At 68.9% G+C, this 23,730-nt stretch overlaps 12 protein-coding genes across 12 annotated transcripts; 6 read left to right on the forward strand and 6 right to left on the reverse strand.

Annotated features, from left to right (window-relative positions):
- Positions 1-88: 88 nt before the first annotated feature.
- V1510DRAFT_413743 (ubiquitin-conjugating enzyme/RWD-like protein) lies at positions 89-930 on the reverse strand. Its single transcript, XM_066933288.1, has 6 exons — positions 749-930; positions 709-715; positions 591-678; positions 407-559; positions 339-376; positions 89-307 (listed from the first exon to the last, which is right to left on the reverse strand). The coding sequence occupies exons 1-6, from the start codon at positions 923-925 to the stop codon at positions 132-134; spliced, it is 639 nt and encodes a 212-aa protein (XP_066790078.1). The 5' UTR covers positions 926-930; the 3' UTR covers positions 89-131.
- A 221-nt stretch (positions 931-1,151) lies between these two features.
- On the forward strand, positions 1,152-2,736 carry V1510DRAFT_413747 (citrate synthase-like protein). The gene has a single exon (XM_066933289.1). It carries the CDS (start codon positions 1,209-1,211, stop codon positions 2,637-2,639), a length of 1,431 nt encoding a protein of 476 aa, XP_066790079.1. The 5' UTR covers positions 1,152-1,208; the 3' UTR covers positions 2,640-2,736.
- V1510DRAFT_413748 (uncharacterized protein) lies at positions 2,615-3,455 on the reverse strand. Its single transcript, XM_066933290.1, has one exon. It carries the CDS (start codon positions 3,278-3,280, stop codon positions 2,645-2,647), a length of 636 nt encoding a protein of 211 aa, XP_066790080.1. The 5' UTR covers positions 3,281-3,455; the 3' UTR covers positions 2,615-2,644.
- A 140-nt stretch (positions 3,456-3,595) lies between these two features.
- Positions 3,596-5,210, forward strand: V1510DRAFT_391712 (uncharacterized protein; the record flags this gene model as incomplete). Its single annotated transcript, XM_066931777.1, has 2 exons — positions 3,596-3,665; positions 3,750-5,210. The coding sequence occupies exon 2, from the start codon at positions 3,786-3,788 to the stop codon at positions 5,208-5,210; it is 1,425 nt and encodes a 474-aa protein (XP_066790081.1). The 5' UTR covers positions 3,596-3,665; positions 3,750-3,785.
- A 207-nt stretch (positions 5,211-5,417) lies between these two features.
- Positions 5,418-7,705, reverse strand: V1510DRAFT_413752 (copper amine oxidase). Its single transcript, XM_066933291.1, has 2 exons — positions 7,570-7,705; positions 5,418-7,537 (listed from the first exon to the last, which is right to left on the reverse strand). The coding sequence occupies exon 2, from the start codon at positions 7,535-7,537 to the stop codon at positions 5,468-5,470; it is 2,070 nt and encodes a 689-aa protein (XP_066790082.1). The 5' UTR covers positions 7,570-7,705; the 3' UTR covers positions 5,418-5,467.
- A 2,167-nt stretch (positions 7,706-9,872) lies between these two features.
- On the forward strand, positions 9,873-10,634 carry V1510DRAFT_362330 (uncharacterized protein; the record flags this gene model as incomplete). The annotated part of the gene is made up of 2 exons (XM_066931094.1): positions 9,873-10,124; positions 10,188-10,634. 2 exons carry the CDS (start codon positions 9,873-9,875, stop codon positions 10,632-10,634), a joined length of 699 nt encoding a protein of 232 aa, XP_066790083.1.
- Positions 10,635-11,099: 465 nt separating this feature from the next.
- Positions 11,100-12,268, forward strand: V1510DRAFT_413754 (putative molybdopterin binding domain-containing protein). Its single transcript, XM_066933292.1, has one exon. The coding sequence runs from the start codon at positions 11,115-11,117 to the stop codon at positions 12,018-12,020; it is 906 nt and encodes a 301-aa protein (XP_066790084.1). The 5' UTR covers positions 11,100-11,114; the 3' UTR covers positions 12,021-12,268.
- An 8-nt stretch (positions 12,269-12,276) lies between these two features.
- Positions 12,277-16,796, reverse strand: V1510DRAFT_442933 (P-loop containing nucleoside triphosphate hydrolase protein; the record flags this gene model as incomplete). The annotated part of the gene is made up of 2 exons (XM_066935655.1): positions 16,188-16,796; positions 12,277-15,689 (listed from the first exon to the last, which is right to left on the reverse strand). Exons 1-2 carry the CDS (start codon positions 16,306-16,308, stop codon positions 12,277-12,279), a joined length of 3,534 nt encoding a protein of 1,177 aa, XP_066790085.1. The 5' UTR covers positions 16,309-16,796.
- A 90-nt stretch (positions 16,797-16,886) lies between these two features.
- V1510DRAFT_402029 (galactosyl transferase GMA12/MNN10 family-domain-containing protein) lies at positions 16,887-17,886 on the forward strand (the record flags this gene model as incomplete). The annotated part of the gene is made up of 2 exons (XM_066932072.1): positions 16,887-16,959; positions 16,991-17,886. 2 exons carry the CDS (start codon positions 16,887-16,889, stop codon positions 17,884-17,886), a joined length of 969 nt encoding a protein of 322 aa, XP_066790086.1.
- On the reverse strand, positions 17,876-18,995 carry V1510DRAFT_413762 (protein-tyrosine phosphatase-like protein). Its single transcript, XM_066933293.1, has 2 exons — positions 18,400-18,995; positions 17,876-18,323 (listed from the first exon to the last, which is right to left on the reverse strand). Exons 1-2 carry the CDS (start codon positions 18,920-18,922, stop codon positions 17,908-17,910), a joined length of 939 nt encoding a protein of 312 aa, XP_066790087.1. The 5' UTR covers positions 18,923-18,995; the 3' UTR covers positions 17,876-17,907.
- A 578-nt stretch (positions 18,996-19,573) lies between these two features.
- Positions 19,574-22,424, reverse strand: V1510DRAFT_319738 (glucose repression mediator protein). Its single transcript, XM_066930774.1, has 3 exons — positions 22,340-22,424; positions 20,005-22,251; positions 19,574-19,798 (listed from the first exon to the last, which is right to left on the reverse strand). Exons 2-3 carry the CDS (start codon positions 22,072-22,074, stop codon positions 19,724-19,726), a joined length of 2,145 nt encoding a protein of 714 aa, XP_066790088.1. The 5' UTR covers positions 22,075-22,251; positions 22,340-22,424; the 3' UTR covers positions 19,574-19,723.
- A 440-nt stretch (positions 22,425-22,864) lies between these two features.
- V1510DRAFT_391735 (Mob1/phocein) lies at positions 22,865-23,729 on the forward strand. The gene is made up of 3 exons (XM_066931778.1): positions 22,865-22,983; positions 23,017-23,180; positions 23,214-23,729. Exons 1-3 carry the CDS (start codon positions 22,964-22,966, stop codon positions 23,681-23,683), a joined length of 654 nt encoding a protein of 217 aa, XP_066790089.1. The 5' UTR covers positions 22,865-22,963; the 3' UTR covers positions 23,684-23,729.
- Position 23,730: the final 1 nt, after the last annotated feature.

Below are 23,730 nucleotides of genomic sequence, written 5' to 3' on the forward strand. Positions count from 1 at the left end.
GCGCGTTGCCGGAGCAACGGCGCGCCGCAGCGCGTGCGGCGCGGCGCGGCGCCGGTGCGGGGCGCGCCGCACGGGTGCGGCGCGTTGCCCCGGCAACGCTCGCCCGCGCCGCCGCCCGCGCCTCAGCGCCTCTACCCCAGCAGCTTCTGCACCACGCGCTCGGCCGTCTCCGCGTCGTTCTCGCGCACGGTCTTGATGCCCAGCTGCCGCATCGCCGCCACGATCGCGTCCTTGGTGAAGCCCATGTTCTCGAACTGGGCGATCGCCGCGCGGTCGATGCCGTAGAGATCGCACGGGTCGACGTCGGCTGCGGTCAGCGCCGTCGCGCGCGCACTTACCCGCGGCGGCCTTGCCGGCGTAGACCTTGGCCCAGTATCTGCGTCAGCGTGTCCCCGCGCGCGCGTACCTCGCAGTCGAGTCGAAGCCCGCGCGGTCCGACAGGTAGTGGCGGGCAACCTCGGCGTCCTGCGGGTTGTTTGGCTCCGGCGAGTTGAGCAGCGACTGCAGCGAGATCAGCGACGCCCGCAGCGTCAGCACCGGCGACCACGTGTCCTTCAGGCTGGCGTCAGTCGCGTCGAGCGCGCACGTACATGTCCAGGCAGATGGCGCCCGTCTGGGACGAGATGTTCGGATGGTACACGCGCGTGTCGAACTTCATCTTCGGCGGCTTGAACGGGTCTGGGTCAGCGCGGCCGGCCCCGGACTTACACTCGTTCTGGCGTCAGCAGCGCGCGCGCCGTCCACTCACCGGGATCTGGATGTCGATCACAAAGTGCGCGCCCTCGTACGGCGTCCCCGGCGGCCCGTCGAACGAGCCCTTGAGGTGCGACAGGTCCGACTCGTTGACGATCTCGAGCCCAATGCCGGACGTCGTGTCCTGCCGGACGTCCTGGATCTCCTTGGCGATTCTGCGCGCGCGCGACATGTCTGTGGTCCGGTCGGGGCGGCGGCGAGAGAAGTCGTCGGGCTTCCAGGCCGCGCGCTAGCCGCGTGCGGCAGGCGGCCTGCCGCATCGGGCCGCGCGCGCCTGGCCGCCCGATGGGGCGCGCCGCCTGCTGTTCAGGGCTAGGGCGCCGTATGCGGCTAGCGCGCACCGCCGCCCGCGCCTCCACATGTTGGGACTTGCGCCGCACCCCGCAGCCTCGGCTGAACAACGACGCCGGCTTGTGCTCTTAAGCCCCGGCCGCCCCCGGTGCTCGCTACTCACCATGACCGCAGGCTCCGGACGCTCGTCCGTCACCGTCACCGACAACCGCACCGGCAAGACCATCGAGGTCCCGATCGCCGACAATGCGATCCCCGCGACCGCGTTTCTCGCGCTCAAGGCGCCGTACGCGCCCGGCGAGCGCGAGGAGAACGACACGCCGTACGGCCTGCGTGTGCTCGACCCCTCGTTCATGAACACGGCCATGATCCAGAGCGCGATCACGTACATCGACGGCAACAAGGGCTTCCTGATGCACCGCGGCTACCCGATCGAGCAGCTCGCCGAGAAGTCCACGTTCCTCGAGACGGCGTACCTGCTGATCTACGGCGAGCTGCCGTCGGCCAAGCAGTACGGCCTGTGGCAGTGGGAGATCATGCACCACACGTTCGTCGCGGACGACCTGGCCAAGATGCTCAAGAACATGCGCTACGACGCGCACCCGATGAGCATCTTCATCTCGGCGTTCGCGGCCATGGCCGCGTTCGCGCCCGAGGCCAACCCCGCGCTGCAGGGCCGCGACATGTACGTCCAGAACAAGGACGTGATGAACAAGCAGATCGTGCGCATCCTCGGCAAGGCCACCACGATCGCGGCCATGGCGTACCGGCTGCGGATCGGCCGGCCGTTCAACGCGCCGCGGGCGGACCTGTCGTACACCGAGAACCTGCTGTACATGATGGACCACATGGCCGAGCCCAACGCGTACCGGCCGGACCCGCGGCTGGCCAAGGCGCTGGACGTGCTCTTCATCCTGCACGCGGACCACGAGATGAACTGCTCGACGTCGACGATGGTCCACGTGGGCTCGTCGCTGGTCGACCCGTACTCGTGCGTGGCCGCGGCGTCGGCCGCGCTCTACGGGCCGCTCCACGGCGGCGCCAACGAGGCCGTGATCCGCATGCTGACCAAGATCGGCGCGGTCGAGAACGTGCCGGCGTTCCTCGAGGCCGTCAAGGCCAAGAAGGAGCTGCTCTTCGGCTTCGGCCACCGCGTCTACCGCGAGACGGACCCGCGCTCGAAGATCATCCGCCAGGTGGCCGACATGGTCTTCGACGTCTGCGGCCGCGAGCAGCTGATCGAGGTGGCCATCGCGCTCAAGGACGCGGCGCTGCGCGACGAGTACTTCACGTCGCGCAAGCTCTACCCCAACGTCGACTACTGGTCCGGCCTGATCTACAAGGCCATGGGCTTCCCGCTGGACTTCTACCCCGTGCTCTTCGTCGTCCCGCGCGTCGCCGGCTACCTGGCCCACTGGAAGCAGCAGCTCGACTCGGGCAAGAACAAGATCTCGCGGCCGCGCCAGGTCTACGTCGGCCCGCCCCGCCGCGACTACGTCCCCCTCGACCAGCGGCCCGACCGCGCGGTCTCGTCCGCGTCCGGCCTCGTCGACCTGCCGCACTACATGAGCAAGCGCCGGCTGCACAAGATCTAGTATTGCTAATACATGCGCCGCCACCACCGGCCGCCGCGCTCGAGCTCGTCGTCGCTGGCCGACACCTCGGCCACGCTCTGCACGGCCTTCTCGTCCACCTCGGCGCCCTCGCCGTCCTCCTCGTAGACCGCGCCCACCGCGCGCTCCTTGTACAGCGTCCGCCGCAGGGCGGCCACCAGCGCGTTCATGCGCTCGCGCGTGTACACGTCGCGGAACGTCCGCAGCAGGTAGTAGCAGAACAGCGCCAGGCCCACCAGCGCGACGATCGCGAACGGCACCGCGAACTCCTTGATCGTGCGCGCGTCCAGGCCCATGTGCCCGTGGTGCGCGCTCTCGTTCCGCGGCACCGTGTGCGTCAGGTTGGCCGAAAACGCCGTGAGGTTGTACGCCGTCACGTTGTAGCCCGTCAGGTTGCCGAGCAGCGCTGTCGCGTTCGTGCTCGTGTTGGCCACGATCGCGAACAGCGTGCCGTTGGCCGGCAGCGGCTTGATCTGGTTGATGTCCGTGACCTGCTCCATGGGGCCTGCTCGTTGCGGGGGGATGTACGCCTGGTAGTCCTTGGGGTTGTACAGCGGGTAGTTGAGGTTGATATGGAGGCCGAGAGAGAGCACGGCCAGCTTGGCCGCGCGCGCGCCTGCCATGGTGCACGGCCTGCGCCCGCCGGACGCGCGACAAGCGCAGGCGGGCCGGCCCCGCGCGCAGGCGGGCCGTTTTGATTCCGACTGGCCGAGATGCGGTTGGCGAGAACGCGTCTGGGGCGCGCGGCCGGCGGCGGGCCGGGACGCGCGCCGGGCGGCGGCGGGAGGGGCCGGGCCCGGGCCGCTGGCCGGGCCGACGGCACGCCGGGCGGCCTGGGCCGGCTGCGAGCGGCGGCCGCCGGCTGCCGGCCGCGGCCAGGGCCCGCGATGTCGGGTTAGGGTAGCACGCCACGGGAACTCAATTAATCATCAACGGCCGACCACGTCGCCAGGTGGATATCCGCACAAAACCGGACGCAGCGCACCACACGGCCCGTGCCGCGACCAGGTGGGTACGGCGCGCGACGGCGGCCCCGGCGCGGCGCTCTGGGGCCGGTCCTGGGCTCTCCCTGCGCACTGCTGACCCCGCCAGGACGTTTTTTCCGCCGCCGCCCGCCGCCTTTCCGCCATGCTCAACCAGGACACGTACCCGCCGACGCTCGCGGCCGACGAGCAGGCGCTGCTCGAGAGCTCGCTCGTGGACTACGCGCTGGCGTCCGGCGCCGTCGTGCGCAGCGACGCCGCCGCCGGCGCCGTCCACGTGCCGCTCACGCTCTTTCCGTCGCCGTTCCCGCGCGCGCTCTTCGAGCGCGCGGTGGCCATCCAGAAGGACTTCCACACGCTGTACATGAACGTGGCCAACGACGAGGCGTTCATCGCGGACGTCGTCGCGCAGATGGACGGCGCGGACGAGTTCACGGCCCGGGTGTGGGCCATGTACGAGACCGTCAAGGCCGAGGGCATCGCGCAGCCGCTCGGGCTGGGCATCTTCCGGTCGGACTACCTGCTGGACTTCAAGGGCGCGGCGCCGGCGATCAAGCAGGTCGAGTTCAACACGATCTCGGCGTCGTTCGGCGGGCTCAGCACGCGCGCGGCCGGCGTGCACCGCCACCTCGCCCGCACCGGCCGCTACGGCGACTCGCCGCTGTTCACGGACGCGGCGATGCCGGCCAACCCGGCCGCGCGCGACCTGGCGGCCGGCCTGGCGGCCGCGCACAAGGCGTACGGCGTGGCGGACGCGCTCGTGCTGTTTGTGGTCCAGCCGGGCGAGCGCAACGCGTTCGACCAGCGCTGGCTCGAGTACGAGCTGGCCGACGGCGGCGTGGCGGTGCGCCGCGCGACGCTGGCCGAGGCCACCACGCTGTGCGCGCTGGACGCCGACCGCACGCTGCGGTTCCGCGGCCGCGAGGTCGCGGTGGTCTACTACCGCTGCGCCTACACGCCGGACGACTTCCCGACCGAGACCGAGTGGGACGGCCGGCTGGTGCTGGAGCGGTCGCGCGCGATCAAGTGCCCGACGCTGCTGACGCACCTGGCCGGCGCCAAGAAGATCCAGCAGGTGCTGGCGGGGGAGACGCTGCTGGCCAAGTACGCCGGCGACGCGGCGCCGCGCCTCGCCGAGACCTTTGCGGACATCTTCCCGCTGACGGCGACGTCGGCCGAGGGCGCGCGCGCGCGCGAGCTGATTGCCACCTGCCCGGAGCGCTACGTGCTCAAGCCGCAGCGCGAGGGCGGCGGCAACAACGTGTACCGCGACAAGATCCCGGAGTTCCTGGCGTCGGTGGCGCCGGAGAAGTGGTCGGGCTACATTCTGATGGAGCTGATTGAGCCGCCGGCGGACGTGGCCAACGCCATCATCCGCGCGGGCTCGACCCGGTCGGGCAACATCATTTCCGAGCTGGGCATTTTTGGCTGGGCGCTGTGGGACACGACGTCGGGCGCCGTGCTGGGGAGCGAGAACGCGGGCTGGCTGGTGCGGACGAAGTTTACGGACTCGGAGGAGGGCGGGGTTGCTGCCGGCTTTGGGTCTGTGGACAGCGTGCTGCTGGTGTAGGCGCAGCAGGGCGCTGAGCGGGTGTGAGCCGCAGGGTGTGCGGCGCGAGGCCGGGGCGAGCCGCAGGGGGTGCGGCGCAGGGCGAGCCGCAGAGCGTGCGGCGCTGCCGTCGCCGCACGCTGTGCGGCTCGCCGCCTGTGCCGCGCCTGCGCCGCCTGCGCCGCCTGCGCCGCACGCGCCTCCTCCGCCTGCGCCGCACGCGCCTCCTGGGGTCATAGCAACTATATTACGCATAACAGCAGAAGCATACATATACACTAGCACTTGCCGCAGCAGCTGCCGTTCGTGCCGTTCGTGCCGTTCGTCGCGCCGTTCGTGAACGCCAGCTTGCTGGTCGTGTCGGTCAGCGACGCGACCTCGTGGTCGGCCGCCAGCGTGGCAGCCTGCGACGTCGTCATGACGTACGACGGCGGCACGTCCAGCGCCGGGTTCTTCAGGAAGAAGTTGCGCGGGCGCAGCAGCAGCGACATCGGCTCGGCCGGCATGACCGGGAAGTCCTCCGGCGCCGGGAAGTGGGTGACGCCGAAGGTGTGCCACAGCACCACGTCGGTGTTCTCGATCGCAGCCGAGCCGTCGCCAATCCACTCCGGCAGGCCCACCGACGGCTCGCCCGACGTCTGCGGCACGTACGTGCCCGCCGGGTACAGCTGGCGGTCCACGTACGGCGTGACGTGCATGTGGTGGCGCGCAAAGCCCGCGCGCTTCCACACCAGCGAGCCCTCCTTGGGCATGAGCGCCGGGACCTCGCGCGACACCAGCTTGTAGGACGCCGGCTTGCCCGAGTACGGGTGCAGCTTGGCCGGGTTGATCATGTCCCACGTGCGGCCGGTGGCGTGGTCGTAGTCGGTGATGGACTCGCCCACGGTCTTGAAGACGGTCGCCTGGGGCCGGAACGCGTTGCCGTAGAAGTTGTCGGGCGCGCCGACCGGCGCGGCCGGGCGCACGGCGTCGGTCATCTGGACCGAGTTGGCCGTGCCGTCGATCATGGGGTTGATGCGCAGGCAGAACAGGTGCTGGTGGTTGTGGGCGTTCACGCCGGGGTGGACCTGGGTGCCGAAGCCGTGGGTCTCCTCGCCGGGCCCGAGCACGTACGTGTTCAGGATGCCGGTCAGCTTGATCTCGAGCTGGATGGTGCCGTCCATGTGGAAGATCCAGTAGACCATGTACTCGTAGTTGGCGGCCGTGAAGATCTGCGAGATCACGAGCTTGACGCCGCGCACGTTGATGGTCGTGGCGTAGTTGTCGCGGAAGTCCGAGTGCTTGAACAGCACGCCGTCGTCCTCCTCGTGGATGCAGATCGCGTTCTTGACGATCGTGGCCGAGCCGTCGCGCGCGGGGAAGGCCGCGTCGAGGTAGTGGATCACGCCCTTGCAGTCGCAGCCCAGCGCCAGCGAGTTGGTCATGTAGCCGCCGCCGTACTCGCCCAGGTCGAACGCGTGCTTGCGCTGGTGCGGGTGCTCCGGGCAGCCGTACGGCACGACCATCTCGGCCAGCGACAGCCGGTAGAACAGCGGCCGCACGGTGCCCTTGTCGTTGTACGTGATGTTGTTGAGCACGATGCCCTCGCGGTAGTTGAACCCGATGTGCAGCTTGAAGTTCTGCCACTCGATCTCGCGGCCCGCCATGGTGAACGACACGCCCTCGGGCTGCGACACGTGGATCGGCTTGACCGTCGTGCGGTAGCCGCCCTCGGCCTCGATGTCCTTGGGGCTGTAGTTCGACCGCGCGGCCTTGGACAGCGGCCGCCGCACGGGCGGGATGTCGATCGCGATCACCTCGCCGGTCTCGGTGTCGACGATCGGGCAGAAGTCGAGCGGGTGCGAGTACTGCATGTCGTCGACGTGCGACCGGTAGTACATGATCGCCTGCTGCAGCCGCCGCTCGGTCCCGAACCGCTCGTCGTACCCGATCGTCCACGGGTCGCAGTACACCTTGTCCATGTCCGACGCCGGCACGCCCGACAGCACGCACTGCTCGATCACCGACGGGTCCTTGCGGATCGTGCCCTCGACGTTGGCCAGGTCGTCGATCGTCAGGATCGGCTGCACGCCCGAGACGTACTCGAACGCCTTGAGCTCGCCGGTGGTGAGGTCCACCAGGCCCTCCACCACCCCGGAGTGGCCCTTCTCGAGCGCCACGAACTCGGCCTCGCGGTGCGGCGCGGCCGCCGTCTCCGGCGCCGCCGCCCACTTGAGGAACTCGGCCTTCTTGGGCTCGGCCAGCGTGATCACGTTGAAGCCCAGCGGCTTCTCGGGCTTGGCGGCCTTGACGATCGCCGCCGCGGCGGCGATCTCGTCGGCAGTCAGGGGATCGAGCGGGTACACCATCTGCGGTCAGCGCGGCGCGGCGGCCACCCTACCTTGTCTGCAGTCAATGCTGAGGTCAATGCCGTTGGGATGGGGGGCCGCGGTCCTTATATACCCGTCACCCCGAGCGCTATCGCCCGAACGCGGCGCCGCGTGCGCGCGCCGAACCTAGTCCCCGTAGCGCACCCACGCCGCCCGTGGCCGCCCGTGGCCGCCCGTGGCCGCCTGTGGCCGCCCCGCCCCGGCCCCAGACGCCGCCGTGCCTGCCTGTGGCGCCTGCGCCGTTACCGACCTTGCCGGCTCGGGGCCGCCGACCCGGCGCCACGCGCTGTCACGCCGGCACCCGCAGCCCGCGGACTGACGCTCCTGAACCGGTTGGCCGCGAGCCTGCGCCCGGACCGGCTGAGATAAGCCTGCGGCGGCCCGCGCTAGCGCTGCCCGCCTGCCCGATTAGGCGCACATCTCCCGCGCGCCGCGGCACTTGCGGCGCTACCTGTCGCGCGCCGCATAGCGCTAGCCCAGATAGGCTTCTGTCTCCTCTCCGATAAGCCTGCGATGCGCCCTGGCCATGCCCCAGGTCGACGCCACGAACCCGCTCGGGCTTCGCCCGGGCCCGCGCGACACGGATACGAGCCGTGCGGTGGCGTTTAGACGAGCGGCGGTGCGCGCAGATCCGACTCTCTCGCGCCGGCGACGCGACGGCCCAGCGACGCCGGCCCGGCGCGCCGGCCGTCTCGGCGACGGCGCGCTACGCGCAAACTCTGATAGCGATCGCCGGCGCGTGAGTCACGGGTGGACCCGGAGCGCGCTGCCCGTTGGGGACACCGATATGACAGCCTGCGCTAGCCTGCCTCGGCTGCCGCATCGGGCGCCCGCCGGAGGCCAGAACTTGCCTTGCGATCCGGCGCTAATGCACGGCCTGCAGCCGCTGACTGCGTCACTGTGACTGGGTCGGGCCGCGCCGCACGGCGTGCGGCGCGGCGCCACACACGTGCAGCCGCAGCCCGTGCGGCGCAGGGGCCACCGCGCGTGCGGCGGCCGAGCGCGTCCCTGGCCGCGGCGGCCTGTTGACGGGCCTGCGGCGGCGACTGTGCGAGGACAGCCTGGCCTGCGGTGGGCGGGCGTTCGGCGGCCTTGAGGCGGTGCCGTGCGGGGTGAGCTGCGCGTCATGCGGCCGGCTTGGTTTGTGTAACGCAGAGGCACCAGCCACGAGCCTCCGGCGGCGGCTCCGTCGAGGGTGGCTGCCCTCGGGCAGGCTACTTCCTAAAGCCTCTGAGCCGCATACTGTGCGGCTCGGTAGTGCGTCGCCTGCCCGAAGGGCAGCTACCCTCGACGGAGTCGCCGCCGGAGGCTCGTTCGTTGGAGAGCCTCCGGCAGCGACTCCGTCAAGCCCCGCAGGCAGTGGTATATACCCGCATATAACCGCACCTGCCCGCAGGGCAGCCACCTCGACGAGCCGCCGCAACCTCTGTGGCAACTGCTTTGCATGCATATAGCCGCGGTGTCTCGACGTCACCACAGCCACTATCCGGTGGCGATGCGGCGCACGGCCACTACCCCCTGAGCTCGCACGATTGGCGCACAGACCCGGCTCAAAAACCGGGCCGAAGATGTTTCACCAGGACGATTTCGCTCGTCGTTACCGGCGCCGTTTTCTACCAAGATCTGCCAGACGCCCGGAACGCAGCGCCGGCGCTGTGGCCGCGGCGCTGTAGACGGCATTTCCCGACACAGACGCGTTATAGTCGTCGAGGTCGGCCAATGTTTCGTGGTGGGCGCCTGACAAGGCCGAGACGACGGCCTGCTACGTGACGCCGTACACCGGCACGCACGCCTTCGAAGTCTTCTCGTGGCCGCTGGCTACGGCATACGCGTTTCAGCTCCAGGCCAGTGTTTATAACGCTCGGTTTTGGGCCGGTTTCCGGCCGGCATCCTGCGCAACGTCCTTTCAGACGAGGAGCATCGGACGCACGTCAAGCTTGGCCGGCCCAAAGACATGGACCTGCTCGTGAGCAGCCCCGGGCGCGTGGACGTCGGTCGTGGTGGCCGCTTCGCGGTCGGCCGCGTGGTGTTTTGCACCCGAACGCGGTCGTAAACCCCGCAATCGAGCGACACGCAGCCTCCACCGGCCACAGACCGCTCACAGTCACAGTCCAGACTACGGGCGCCGTCGGCGCAGCTGGCGCCGTCGTCCCGGTCGCGCAGCTCCGCGCGCGCCGGTCGGTCTCAGTGGCCGGCCCGTCGGCATCGAGCGCGACGCGTGACGGCCCGAATCGAAAGCCGGCCGCCGCGTCCGCGGTCTTCCGCGACGCGCGCGCGACGGGACCCGCATATCGTTACCTATATTCTTACCACCATGCCGTTCCCGCTCGTTCTCTCGGCGCCGTTCGTCGTGCCGCTCGTGCTTGCCACCGTCACCGGCGTCGCCGTCCATGCGCACAACAAGGCGCCCGCCGGCCCGCCGCCGGTCATCCGCGAGCTCCCCCAGACCGGGCTGACGACGATCACCATCCGGCCGCAATACCGCACGCACGACAAGGTCCTCAACGTGTACTCGCGCAGCGGCGCCAAGCTGTACAAGCTCGTTCAGCACTCGGCCGAGCCGGCCGTGCGCTCGCAGACGCTCATCAACCAAGACGCCTCGGGCGCCGTCGGCGGCGTCTACGGCCAGACGTACTCGATCCTCGAGTACTCGTCCGGCGGCTCGATCGGCACCGTTCACATCGGCGGCACCAAGAGCGAGATCCTGTTCCGGTACGGCGAGAACGGCGGCCACACGGTCGTGCGCCACGTCGTCGAGGGCGCCGACTCGTACCGCGTCTTCATCCTGCCCGGCGGCGAAGTCATGCAGTGGACTGGCAAGGAACGCTACCTGGAGCGCGTGCTGTGCGAGACTGGCCCAGACGGTGAGCGCGTCGAGATCCGCGAGCGCGTCGCCGTCGCGAAGCGCGTTGGCTCGCGCATCTGGGAGCTCAAGTACGATAGCGCCCGCGTCTCAGGCGAGGTAGTCATCGCCTCTGCCGTCGTCAGCGTTCTCGACCAGTGGTCCACCGTCTGGGGCGTCGGCGGCGTGTTTTTCAACAAGAAGAACAAGGCCGCTGTGCGCTTTGCCTCTTAGTCGCGTATTTACGGCTGCTGCCGCCCACGATATACCTACTGAGCGTGATAGACCGCTGGTTTTGGATTTATTTGCTAGCTAATGAATGTCTGTCATTCGTATTGACCGTGGCGTATAGCCGCATGGCGCATAGCCGCATGGCGCAAGACCGCGTGGCGCATAGCCGCGTGGCGCATAGCCGCCAGGGCGCGGCCTCGGTGGAGGTGCCGGGGGCTGTGTTGCCAGGGCGAGCCCGACGACGGCCCGGCGGTGGCAGCTGCCTCCGGGTAGAGAGCTTATAGCCGCATATAGCCGCATATAGCCGCATACAGCCGCTGCCCAGGCAGCCGTCCGGGCAGAGCCGCCGCCGGAGGCAGGTGCACCGCCACGCCGGGGGCACCGTGGCGCGGCGGCACGTGAGCCGCGCGGGGTGCGGCGCGCTCCGGGGAGACGCCGCGCCGCACATCGTGCGGCGGGCCGGGTCGGCTACATGCGCGCTACATGCCCACCTCGCTGCACTCCGCATTTATGGCCAGCAAGAGCTTTGTCCGGCTGGTACACACGGCCAGCGCGACTGCACACAGGATGAGCGGCTCGCACACAATCCGCACGGGCGCGTGCCTGATTATCGGCGACGAGGTGCTGAACGGCAAGATCAAGGACACCAACTCGTACAACTTCGCGCGGTTCTGTTTCGCCAACTCGATCGACCTCAAGCGCATCGAGGTCGTCGGTGACGTCGAGTCCGAGATCGTCGAGGCCGCGGCCCGCATGGCGCGCGATTACGACTTTGTGGTGACGTCCGGCGGCATCGGACCGACACACGACGACATCACGTACCAGTCGCTGGCCAAGGCGTTCGGGCTGCCGCTGGAGCTGCACGCCGAGACAGCCGAGCGTATGGGCCGGCTGGCGCGGACCAAGATCGACCGCAAGGCCAACCCGGACGCGTGGGCCGCGCAGATGCGCATGGCGACCCTGCCGTCGTCGCCCGACCCGGCCCAGATGTCGGTGCTGTACCCGATGCCGCAGTCGTGGGTACCGGTGGTTGTGCTGGCGAGCAAGGTGCACGTGCTGCCAGGCGTGCCGAGCCTGTTCACGGGCCTGCTGGACGGCGTCCTGCCGACGCTGCTGCCGCGGATCGTCCGCCGCGACATGCTGCGCCTGCTGGTCAAGACGGCCAAGCCCGAGAGCGTGATGGCGCCGTTCCTGACCGAGCTGCAGGCGCGCGCGGACCCGCTCGGCATCAAGATCGGGTCGTACCCGCACATGCTGGCGCGCGTCAACACCGTGTCGATCGTGGGCGAGAGCCAGCACGAGGCGGCCATGCGGCAGATGGTGGCCGACACCGAGGCTGCGCTCGAGGGCAACGAGATCACGCTGGCGGAGGAGGAGACGTTGCACTAAGCGGCCAGAGACGTGCCGCGCCGCGCGACGTGCGGCGGCGGCTATATGCGTTGGCATACAGCCGCCAGCGCCTCCTCTGCGGCTGTATGCACGATCATGCACTTTCTACGGCTATATGCACGCCGAACGCACGTCCCTGCACGTCCGCGGCTGTATGCACGCCAGCGGCTATGCGCCCGTCCGCCAGGCCTGCGCCACGCTCATTAAATTTTCCCATTCCTCAATGAAATACAAACTTTTATCTATAAGCCGTATGCTACTCCTCGTCATCAGTGTCGGGCGGGTGGGGCGTGCCCTTCGGCGAGCTCAGCCAGGCCAGGTGGCGCGCGCGGCGGCGAGCCTCCTGATCCTTCAGCTGGTTGCGCGTCAGCTTCTTCTTCTTCTTCTTGATCTTGATGTCCGCCGGCGAGCTGTCGTCGGTCGTGGCCGGCACCGGGGTGCCGACGCGCGAGGGCAGGGCCGAGGACGCCGCGGACGGCGCCGCGGACGAGCCCGCAGACGAGTCCTCGAAGCGGTCGCTGGCGATCGCCGCCGTGTTGCGCTGCAGCACCTTGCCGTCGCCGACCTGCCACTGCTCCGGGCACAGCGCGCCCACAAACTCCTCGTTGTGAGAAATCATGACGACGCCGCCGGTCCAGTCGCGGATGGCCACGGCTAGGCCGCCGAGCGAGTCGCGGTCGAGGTAGTTGGTCGGCTCGTCGAGCACAAGCAAGTGCGGGTTGTTCCACATGGCGCCCGCAATGACGACCTTCACGAGCTGGCCGCCCGAGAGGCCGCCCATCTGGACGTGGTCGGCGATCTCGCCGTCCAGGCCGACGTCCTCAAAGTGCTTGCGGATCACCGGCGGCGACAGCTCGCGGTAGCCCAGGCCCTCGCGCGACGCCTCGTGGTCGTCGAACTCCTGGACCATCTTCTGGAAGCCGAGCTCAAGCAGGCGGTCGCGCGACAGGAACGTGTTGTACTTGGGCAGGTGGCCGCGCCACTTGATCTCGTACTGGAAACTCTTCTTGAGCTTCTGGCGACCGACAATGACCTCGATCTGGCGCGGGCTCTTGCCCTCGCCCATCTCGATCGGCTTCTCCATCTGGGCCTTGTCCTCGTCCGTCAGGATGCGCGTCTGCTTCATGAGCACCTCGCGGTCGTCGCCGTGCTGGTACCGCCACTGGATGTACTGGTTCGGCGTCTTCTCGAGGTGCATCTCGACGTGGGCCAGCGCGTGCTGGGCGATGTAGCCCACGCGCAGGTTCGGGTGCTTCTCGACGCGGCCCTCCTGCGGGATCAGCTCGCCCGTGAGCAGCTTGATCAGCGTCGACTTGCCGGCGCCGTTGGCGCCGAGGATGGCCACGCGCGACGACAGCGACAGCGCGCACGAGACGTGCTCCAGCGACCGCCGGTTCGCGCCCGGGTAGGTGTACGACACGTCCGTCATGCGCACGATCGCGCGCGTGCTGCTCTTGACGCCCGTCAGGATGCCCGGCGGCGGGAAGCGCATCTTGATGTTGGACGCCGACAGCGTGTAGTACGACCGGCCCTCCGGCCGCACCTTGACGAACTCGGAGAGGTTGCCGCGGTAGTACGCCAGCTTCTTCTCCTCGTAGTGGATGATGTCCGTGCAGACGTTGTCGAGGAAGCCCGAGTCGTGCGACACGATCAGACTGGTGATGTCGGTGTGCGTCGTCAGGTAGTCGACCAGCCACTGCACGTTGGACACGTCCAGGTGGTTCGTCGGCTCGTCCAGGAGCAGGATGTCGGCGCGCATGAGCATGGCGCGCGCCAGCTCGAGCTTCATCTTCCAGCCGCCGGAGAGCGCGCCGACGTTCTGCTGGCGGCGCATGGCGTCGAAGCCGACCTCGGCCAGGGCGTCCGCGATCTCGTCCTTCTTGACGTGCGAGAGCTCGGGGTCCTTGGCGATGAACGCGACGAGGTCCATGTCGCCCTCCTCGCCCTGCAGCTTGTGCTCGACAAAGCACGTGCGCAGGACGTCCTTGTCGGGGAAGCCCTCGAGCTTGCCGTTGGCGATGGCGCGCATCAGCGTGGACTTGCCGGCGCCGTTGCGGCCGCAGAGACCGTAGCGGCGGCCCTTGAACAGGCGCAGGAACGTCTTGTTGAGCAGCATCTTGCCGCCGTACGCGAGAGAGAACTTGGTGTTGACGATCTCGATGCCCTCCTCGCCAGACGTGTCGACGACCTTGGGGTTGAGGATGTCGTCAAAGTGCGCGGCCGCGGCGGCGCCGACGGTGGCGGCCGCGTCGGGCTGGTAGAACGTCTTGAGGAGCTCGGCCACGCGCTCGAACTCCTGCACGTTGATGGCGACGGCGGCCGCGCCGGCCGCGTACCGCAGCAGCACCTGCGGGTCGGCAGCCGCGACCTCGGCCTTGTCGGCCAGGCCGGCGCCGGCCAGGAACGCGGCCACGTCCTCGTCCGGGATCTGCTTCTGCGCCGCCGTGTCGGTCTCGGCGTTGACGAGCACGGCCATGGCCTTGTCGGCCAGGCCGCGGACCTCGGGCAGCGCCGCCGTGTCGATCACGCGCTGGATCGCCGGCTTGAGGTCCGGCAGGAACCGCTTGATCTCGTTGGCGTTGTGCACCAGCCGCGTCAGGTTCTCCACGACGATGACCGACTGGCGGAGCATGTCCTGCGAGCCGGCCGAGCCCTGCTGGCGCAGCGCGCGCAGCATAATCGGCACCAGCAGCGTCAGCGCCGGCTCGGTGACCTCGGCCACGAACGTGACGTGCGACAGCGCGAGCACGGTCTTGGGGACCTCGCGGGGGTCGGCCATGGTCTTGATGATCACGGCCAGGCGCGGGTGGATGTCCTGGTTGTCGATGGCCTGGGCCCACGCGGTCATGGTCGCCGTCGCGGCCTTGGCGAGCTCGGCCTTCATGTCGTGCATGAGCCCGGTCAGGACGGGCACGACGTCAAAGAACTTGCTCAGGAGCATCTCAGGCGCGATCGCCGCCGGCGAGCCGGGCGTCGCGAACTTCTCCATCAGCCGCAGCACAGAGACCTTGCTCTGCCACTTGGCCGTCGACGCCAGGTACGTCGACAGCAGCGGAATCAGCGCCGAGACGACGGCCTCGGGCGCAAAGAGGCCGATGACCGTGTCGGCCGCGGTCTGCGCGGCCTTGCGCACGGTCGTCTCCTTGTCGATCAGCAGGTCGAACGGCAGCGTGACGTAGCCGCCCAGCAGGTACGGCTGCGCGGCGGCCGGCAGCTCGCGGGCGAGCGTCGTGACGGCCACGGCCGCGGTCTCGCGCAGCAGCGCCGACGTCTTGCTCTTGGACAGCGCGGTCAGCTTGTCGAGCACGCCGCGGGAGAGCGTGTCGACGCCGGTCGCCTGGACGTGCTCGACGAGCACGGCCGTCGTCGCGCGCGCGTCGGCCACGGTCTTGACTCCGTTGTAGCCGGCCAGGATGTCGCGCAGCGCGGCGTCCGTGTCGGGCAGCGCGGCCGACAGCGACGCCAGCGACAGCGACGACGACACAGGCGTCACGCCGGCCGATCCGTTCGGCGTCAGCGACGGCGTGAACGTGGGCGAGACCACGCTCGGCGTGAACGCCGGCGCGGCCCCGGTTATGTTGCGGGAGCCCATCGATGGGGTTTGGGGGGCAGCGGAAAGCGGCGCGCGGTAGGGAGCTGCAGTGGCCACGTCGGGGCTCAAGGCTGGGTCTGGACGGAGTCTTGGGGGAGCGCACCAGCGGATAGCAGCGAAGGTGAAGCGGGCGGCGAGAAAAAATTTTGGCCGGCGCTGAAAAATTTCACGCCCCGATAACCGGGTAAGTCCCAGACGAGGCTGGCGGTGGGCCTGCGCCGCGGCACGTGTGGCGGCGCGCGCCGCGCAGCGACGCTTGACAGCCGCACGGCGTGCGGCGCCGGCGGCCCGCCGGGCGAGCCGCGCGGCGTGCGGCGTCGCCGGCCCCGTGCTGCGGCGCGGCGGCCGGATCAGCAGCCAGGCGCGCCGCACGCCGTGCGGCGCGTCGGATCAGCCGCACGCCGCGTCCGCGCCCCCGCCGCGCCCGCCGCGCCCGTGCGGCTCGCACCGGCTGTCCGGTGGCCACCGGCGGCCGCTGGCCGGGCGAGCGGCGCGCTGGCGGGCGCGCACGCCACGCCGCGGCCGCCCACAACGCGCCGCAGCTCGCCGTATCACAGTCGTCACGTCACTGTCACCTCGGCTCGGCGGCCGCCGCGCCGACTCGCCGCCACCGGCGCCGCCGCCGCCCGTACCGCCGCCACCGAACACCCCAGCCACGGCCACCGCCACGGCCACCGCCACGGCCGCACCGCCCATCTACCCAGCCACGCCCGAGCCACCCATGTCCAAGGGGTCATCCTACACCAGGCACACGCTCGCCAAGCGGCCCATCGCCGGGCCCGCCATACGGTCCAGCCCGTAGCTGTGTCGCGCAGCGCTGTCTGTCTCCGTGCGCGGCCCAGTCGCTGCGCGGCTGTGGCCACCAGAGCCCAAAAGCTAGTAAACAAAATTTAGAGCGTCCGGTTTTCAATTTCACCACGCCGCTTGTACTATTTTAGGACTTGCACAGACAGCCATCCGGTCGCGATCCATCGAGGAATCGTACAGGCGGGCATCCTACCAGTTCGAGCTCACGAGCGATCGATCGACGTAAGTACCGGGCCGTGGCGCGGACGTGGGCGCTGAGCTGGCGGCGAATTGGCCGAATTGCAGGCGATCAGGCAGAGCTGGATCCCGACAAAACACTGCCGCCAGACGGCGGCCGCCGGCCGGCCGGCGGTCGCAGGCTGTCGCCGGGCGTGCCGCACCGGCGGGGTCCAGCGCCGGCGTCCAGGTGCCTCAGCCAGTCGCCGCAGCCCTCGCCAGGCCGAAATGCGACCAGACCTGACCGGCAGATGCACTTCTCCTTGCCCGCGCGAGCAAGCGACCGATCGCTGCCAGGGTCGTCCGGGTACAAGCCCCGGCGAGGTAAGTCGCGCATCGCTCGCGCTGACCCCAGGCGGCTCCAGCCGGAACGTGCGGACGACGGCCGTGCTGGCAGGTCTCGTCCTCGCCGGCCTGCTGGCGCTGTGGGTCGCCGGCAAGCTGCTGGTGGCTCTCGGCGGGCTCGTCTTCGGCGCCGCCGCGCTCAGCGGCCCCGGGTCCGAGTTCCGGGCGGTGATGGTGCTCCCGCTCGACCGCACGATCTACAAGGACGACCACCTGGCGAAGGTGATCGAGAACCGCAAGGAGTACGCGGACGCGCACGGCTTCGGGCTGTTTGTGCAGGACATCCAGGAGCACAGCAAGAAGCTGGCCGGGTCGCCCAAGTCGTGGGCCAAGATCCTGGTGATGCGCGACGCCATGGCCAAGTACCCCGGCGCCGACGTGTTCTGGTACCTCGACCAGACCGCGCTGATCATGAACCCCAACATCGACCTGGTGTCGGACATTGTCGAGCCCAAGAAGCTCAACGGGCTGATGCTGCGCGACGTGCCCGTCGTGCCGCCGGACAGCGTCATCCGCACGTACCGGCACGTGCCCGCCGACCGCATGCGCTTCATCATCTCGCAGGACCACGAGGGCTTCCAGCCGACGTCGTTCGTGCTCCGCAACGGCCTCTACGCGAACTACGTGCTCGACGCCTGGTTCGACAAGCTGTACCGGTCCTACAGCTTCGCCAAGGACGACCGGTCCGCGCTCGAGCACCTCGCCCAGTGGCACCCGACCGCGCTCAGCAAGATGGCCGTCGTCCCCCAGCGCACCTTCGCCGCCTACCCCTCGGGCGTGCCGGACGCGCAGTACGCCGACGGCGACTTTGTCATCTCGTTCGTCGGCTGCGACTCGCCCGAGCGCTCCTGCGTGCGCGAGTTCGACCGCTACTGGGACGACCGCGGCCGCGTCGTCAAGAAGTAACAATAAATTTTTTGGGCGCTGCTACGCCAGCCGGATCTCGTCCACGCGCCCGCGCTGGACCTCGATCCCGGGCGTCACCCACTCGCCGCACGTGCACTTCATGCCCTGCCACCGGTACGAGCCCACCTTGGCGCGGCACTTGGGGCACTCGAGCCGGCCCTCGAGCGCGCCCTTGTCGAGCTCGGGCTGCATCCACCGGACGGGCTCGAGGAAGTAGTGCATGCACTGCGGCGCCAGCAGCGACACCATCCCGGGACCGATCTTGCTGGCGTACGCGGGCTGCTGCACCCGCGCGTTCTTGACCAGCCCGTGCCGGCCCTCGTGCACGACCACCGCGTTCGACCGCGCCAGCGCGCAGCGGCACTTCTTGCACCGCAGCTCCGCCGTGGCCGTCTCGTCTGCGCCGGCGTACCGCGGCACCGGCGCCTGGCCCGAGCCTGTCTGTCAGCGCGCCCGCGGCGACGGCCAAGATTACCTGGGCGCGGCCCTACAGCCGCGACTTGTGCACCCTACCTTCCATGGCAGCCACCTGCCGCTGCAGCAGCCACCGCCGGTACTCGGTCACGTTTTCCGAGAGCGCGGGCGGCGCCGTAGACTGCCCGATCCCACGGGCGTAGATCTCGAGCTGCTCCAGGAACGACTCGTTCGGGTTCGCCACTGCCCGCTGCGCCCGGATCCGCGCCAGCGCCGTCTCGGCCGACACCCGCTCCTTCCAGATCAGGTACGCGGCCACCACGGTCGCGCTCCGCGACACGCCCGCCATGCAGTGCACCAGCACAGACTCGCCTTTGCTGACAGCAGCGTCCATGAACTCCAGCGCTTCGCCAAAGTGCTCGATGATGTTCTCGTCCTCGTCGTCGTCGAGACTGATCTGCTTGTGCGTCATGCCGGCCTGCCCGAGCACGTCGTTGGCCTCGATTGGGCCGCGCAGGACCGACAGAATGTGCGTGATCCCGGCCTGCTCGATCGAGAGCTTGCCTTTGAGGGCGAACATAGACCCCAGGTAGACATGGTCCACGATCTTGTGCATAGCCATGATGCGTATGGTGCGCCGGACGGCTGTGCTTGGTCTCTTGCTCGCGCGGGGTCTGCTGCTGGCCGACCTGAAGTTGCTGGGTGGTGGACTGGGCGGAAATTTTTGGCAGTCACGTGGCGTTGTGCGCCGCACAGTATGCGGCTCAACGCCCGAAGCCACCTCTAGCGGACCCGGTGCCGCGGCTTGCCAGTGGCGGTGCTACGAGCCTCGGTGGCACTCCGTCGGGCGCAGCGGCCTTCGGCAGGTTACACAGTGACGCGCGCCGCACGCGGTGCGGCTGGATCTGCCGGCAGTCTCCACGGAATCGCCAGAGGCTCGTGCACCGTCAGTCGGCAGCCTGGGCGCAACGCCGGACAGGTGCCTCCGACAGGTGGCATACGGGGCGCGCCGCATCGCGTGCGGCTCGCGCACCACGTGCGGCGTACTCAGCCGCACGCGGTGCGGCTGAGCGTCCACCTAACCGTCTACTCTGGAACAACCCTAAATTGTATTCAAAAATAGAGCCTGCCGTGCACGGCACTAAGAACAAATACAAGCGACGTACCTGCGGCGGGGACACTGCAACCGTACGCTTGGCTGGCGCACGGCGTGTCACCGCCTGCAGGCCTAGAGCGAGTCGTCGAAGGGCGTCCCGGTTACCCCGGCCGCTACTTCTCCTCCTCCTTCTCCTTGCCGTCGGCCTTGTCGTCGTCCTTCTTGTCGTCCGACTTGGGCTCCGCCTTGGTCTCGTCCTTCTCAACCGCGGTCTCGTCCTTGTCGTCCTTCTTCGGGGCCGGCTTCTCGTCTTCGTCTTCTTCGTCATCATCGTCGTCGTAGTTGGAGTCCTCGACCACCTTGCGCTGGGGCTTCTCCTCCTCGTGGCGCTCCTTCTCGCGGGCCGGCGGCGGCGACTTGCTCGGTGGCGCCGGCGTCGGCGTGCTTGAGACGGCCGGCGGCGCTGGCGAGGGCTCGGCCGGCGGCGGCGCCGGGGCCGGGGCCGTCGCCGGCGCGGCCGGTGGCGGCGGCGGCGTCGACGCCGCCGGCGGCGGCGGCGGCGCAGCCTTGTCGTCGGTCATGTTGGACACCCACGATGATTTGGGCGCGGCCGGCGGTGTCGCCGCGGCCGGCCCGCTCGGCGCGTTGATCGACGGCAGCGTCGTCGTATCAGGCTTGCCGTTCGCGCTGTCCTTCTTGTCGGGGCCGGCCGACGCCAGCGACGGCAGCGTCTCGGTGCCCGACGCCGGCGGGTGGTCGTACAGGCTGGCGACGCCGGGAATCTTGTTGTCGGCCGAGGCCGCGCGGGCCTTGTTCTCGTCCGACGCATTCTTCTTGGCCTCGTGCTCATCGTCCTCCCATTCACGCTGGCGCTTGGCCGGCGGCCCGGAGATGCCGTCCTTGCTGTCGGCGTAGTCCGCGCCCGAGACCGGCGGCGGCAATGTGTGGCCGCCCTGCGTTGGCGCCGTGCTCGGTTTCTGGATCGGCGGCGGCGGCGGCAGCTGCTGCTGGTGGCTGCCCTGGCTGCCCGGCTGGAACTGCGGCAGCTGGCCGGGCTGGCCCTGCGGCGGTCCGTGGTGCAGCGTCGAGTACGCGGGCTGCTGGCCCTGCATGGGCTGCAGCACTGGCCCGCGCGAGGTCGCCGTCGGGGGAGGCGCGGCCGCCGGCGGCGGCGGCTGCTGCGACGACGGCTGCGCCGGCGGAGGCGGCTGGTGCGGCGGCAGCGACGTCGGAGGACCGCCACGCGACGCGTTTGCCGGCGCCGGCGCCGGCTGGCCGTTCCAGCGCGGCGTCGGGTCCTGCTGGTAGGCCTGCGGGTTGACGTCCTGCGGCCGCGGCACGGCGCCGGCCGGGTTGGCGCCCATCGGCGCCTGGCCAGTGCCGCCGTTCTGCTGGTGCGCACGCAGCTGCTCGAGACGAGCCTGGATGTGGGTGTTGCTCGGGTCGAGGTCGGCCGCGCGCTGGTAGGCGTCCAGTGCGTCCGTCAGCTGGTTGTTGCACGACTCGTACAGCGTGCCGAGGTCGTACCACACCTCGGAGATGTACGGGTTCAGGCGGATGGCCCGCGAGTAGGCATCGAGCGCGTCACGGTACTGGTTGATCTGGTAGTAAAGCACGCCGATGGAGCACCAGAACGTCGGGTTGCGGCCCTCACGGTAGACGGCCTGCTGGTAGGCCTCGTAAGCCTTGTTGTACTTCTGCTGGGCCATGTAGCAGCGGCCGAGCAGGTACCACGACTGCGCGTCCTGCGGGTCCGCCTCGAGCGACTTGGTCAGGTACGTGATGGCCAGGTCCTGGTTCGCGAACGACGAGTTCTGCTGGTGGTACAGCCAGCCGAGCTGCTGCAGCACCTTGGCATGGTTCGGGTCGTCGATCAGGACGCGCTCGTAGGCCTCCTTGGCGAGCTTGTAGTCTTTGCGCTGCTCGTACACGTGGCCGATCTGGAACCAAATGTCGATCTCGGTCAGTGGCCGCGGCGGGTTGTGCAGGATGTACTTGAAGCACTGCAGCGACAGCTCATGCTTCATCTGCTGCTTGTAGATGATTCCCAGCCGGAAGTAGATCTCGTTGGCCTTCTCGAACTTGGGGTCCATCTCCATGACCTGCGTGAAGGCCTCCTCGGCGTACTCAAGCGAGCCGTACCGGTCGTACAGGATGCCGATGCCGTACCACAGCTTCGGCTCCTTCGGGTCGCGCAGGTGGTACAGCGCCTGCTGGTACGCCGTGTACGCCTTTTGCAGGTCGTCCATCATCAGGTAGCAGTGGCCGAGAGAGCCCCACGTCTCGCCCGACTCCTGCGTCAGCGTCAGGATGCGCTGGTAGTAGTCCACCGCAACAGCGAACTGCTCCTTCGACCGCAGAATGTTGGCGATCGCCGACATGGCTTGCGTCGAGTACGGGTTGTGTCGCAGCGCCGACTCGTATGCGGCAATCGCGCGCTCGTGGTCGCCAACCATGTCCGCCAACGATCCGACCGACATCCACGTCTGCTCGTTGATAGCCTGCAGCTTCTGGAACGCCGGCGAGACCGTGGCCGGCGCGCCGTTCGCGCCCGCCGGCGGCGGCATGTGTCCGTTCGATGCGAGGGGCGTGCCGGCGGGACCAGCCGGCGGTGCCACCGGAGCCGCCACTGCAGTTGGGCCCGGCGTCGCCGCGGCCTTTTGGAGTTGCATGGGCATTTGTGTCCGCGGGCCTATCGGTCCACTCTCGGGGGGTCTCGTAGCTGCGCTCGCGCTGGGCGCTCTGGGCGCGCTTGTGGTCGCGGTCGTGTGCGCTGGCCTGCTAATACTCAAGCTGGTGCCTGAGCGGGCCTGTCGTCTGGGGGCTTCGGTACTAGAGCCGAAAAGCCGCGGATTCTGCGTCTTAGCCTCGCCCCTGCACCCCGCCGCGCGCCTGCACAGCGCGCGCAACATGCCGCACCGCACCCACACTCGCAATGCCTACCTGGATGGACGCCGTGCGCGTTCGTCGGATGTGTCGGATTTCCGTGCGGTGGAGGGATAAAAGAGGACAAGGGGGGACAACGGGGAAAAAATTACTGATTGGCCGCGCAAGCGGAGCACAGACCATGCATATCTGTGCCGCCGCCGCTGTCTTGTGCGATCGTGCGGCAGGTATGGCCGCCGGGCTTGGCAAAACGGCGTTTGGGTGACAAACCAGCCACTTTTTCAACAACGAGCTCGCAAATGGGTGACACTGGCGGCGCCGAGCACTCGCCGAATCGCGCGCTCGGTGACATATTGGCTACTGCTGGGCCGGCCCGGCACGGCGGGCGTGACGCGCGGGGCCCGTCCGGCCGGGTGACTCGCCGCCACCTGCGCGACCAGCCGCCCCGGGTTAGGGGCACTAACCCCGCCGGCCGCGCCGGCTGCGCGCGGCTGACGTGGCGCGGCAGGGGCGCCGCCGCCGCGGCGGAACCGAGATGTAGGGCGGCGCGGACAACGGCGGCGCACATGGGGGTTAGGGTGTGGGCTAGGGCCGCAGCGCAGTTGCCGCGGCAACGCGCGTAAACACCCACCGACCTCGTCCGCGCCAGCGTTCGCCCAGCGGCCTCTCGACCTCACCGCCATGTCGTTCCTCAAGTCTCTGTAAGTTTTGCGCGCGGCGGCGCTGACCACCAGGAGCTCGCAGCCGACCAAGACGTTTAAGCCCAACCCGACGCGGTACGGCTCGTCGCAGTACCAGCTGCGGCAGTACGCGGAGGCCACACTTGGCTCGGGCTCGCTCCGCCAGGCGATCCTACTGCCTGAGGGCGAGGACTGTAACGAATGGCTCGCCGTCAATAGTACGTACACCGCGTGGCGCGCGCTGACGATAGCCGTCGACTTCTACAACCAGATCAACATGCTCTACGGCACCATCACCGAGTTCTGCTCGCCGACCACATGCCCGGAGATGAAGGCCACCGACGAATATGAGTACCTCTGGCAGGACAACGAGCGCTTCAAGCGGCCGACAAAGCTCTCGGCGCCCGAGTACATCGAGCACCTTATGAACTGGGTCCAGGCCTACTTCGAGAACGAGGCCGTATTCCCGACCAAGATCGGCGTCCAGTTCCCGAAGCAGTTCCGTCAGATCGTACGCATGATTTTCAAGCGGCTGTATCGTGTCTACGCGCACATCTACTGCCAGCACTTTGAGGTCATCACCGAGCTGGGCATGCAGCCGCACCTGAACACGTCGCTGAAGCACTTTATTCTGTTTGCGCGCGAGTTTGACCTGATCGGCCGCAAGGACTACGGTCCGCTGTCGGAGCTGATTGACATCATGCTGGCCGACGAGCGCTAGACGCCGGGCGCGCGGCCGCGGCAGGCGGAATACATGCATCATTTTGT

This window comes from Dipodascopsis tothii (genome assembly GCF_038497935.1).
Source record: "Dipodascopsis tothii strain CBS 759.85 unplaced genomic scaffold V1510scaffold_8, whole genome shotgun sequence".
NCBI classification, from domain to species: Eukaryota; Fungi; Ascomycota; class Lipomycetes; order Lipomycetales; family Lipomycetaceae; genus Neoaidaea; species Neoaidaea tothii.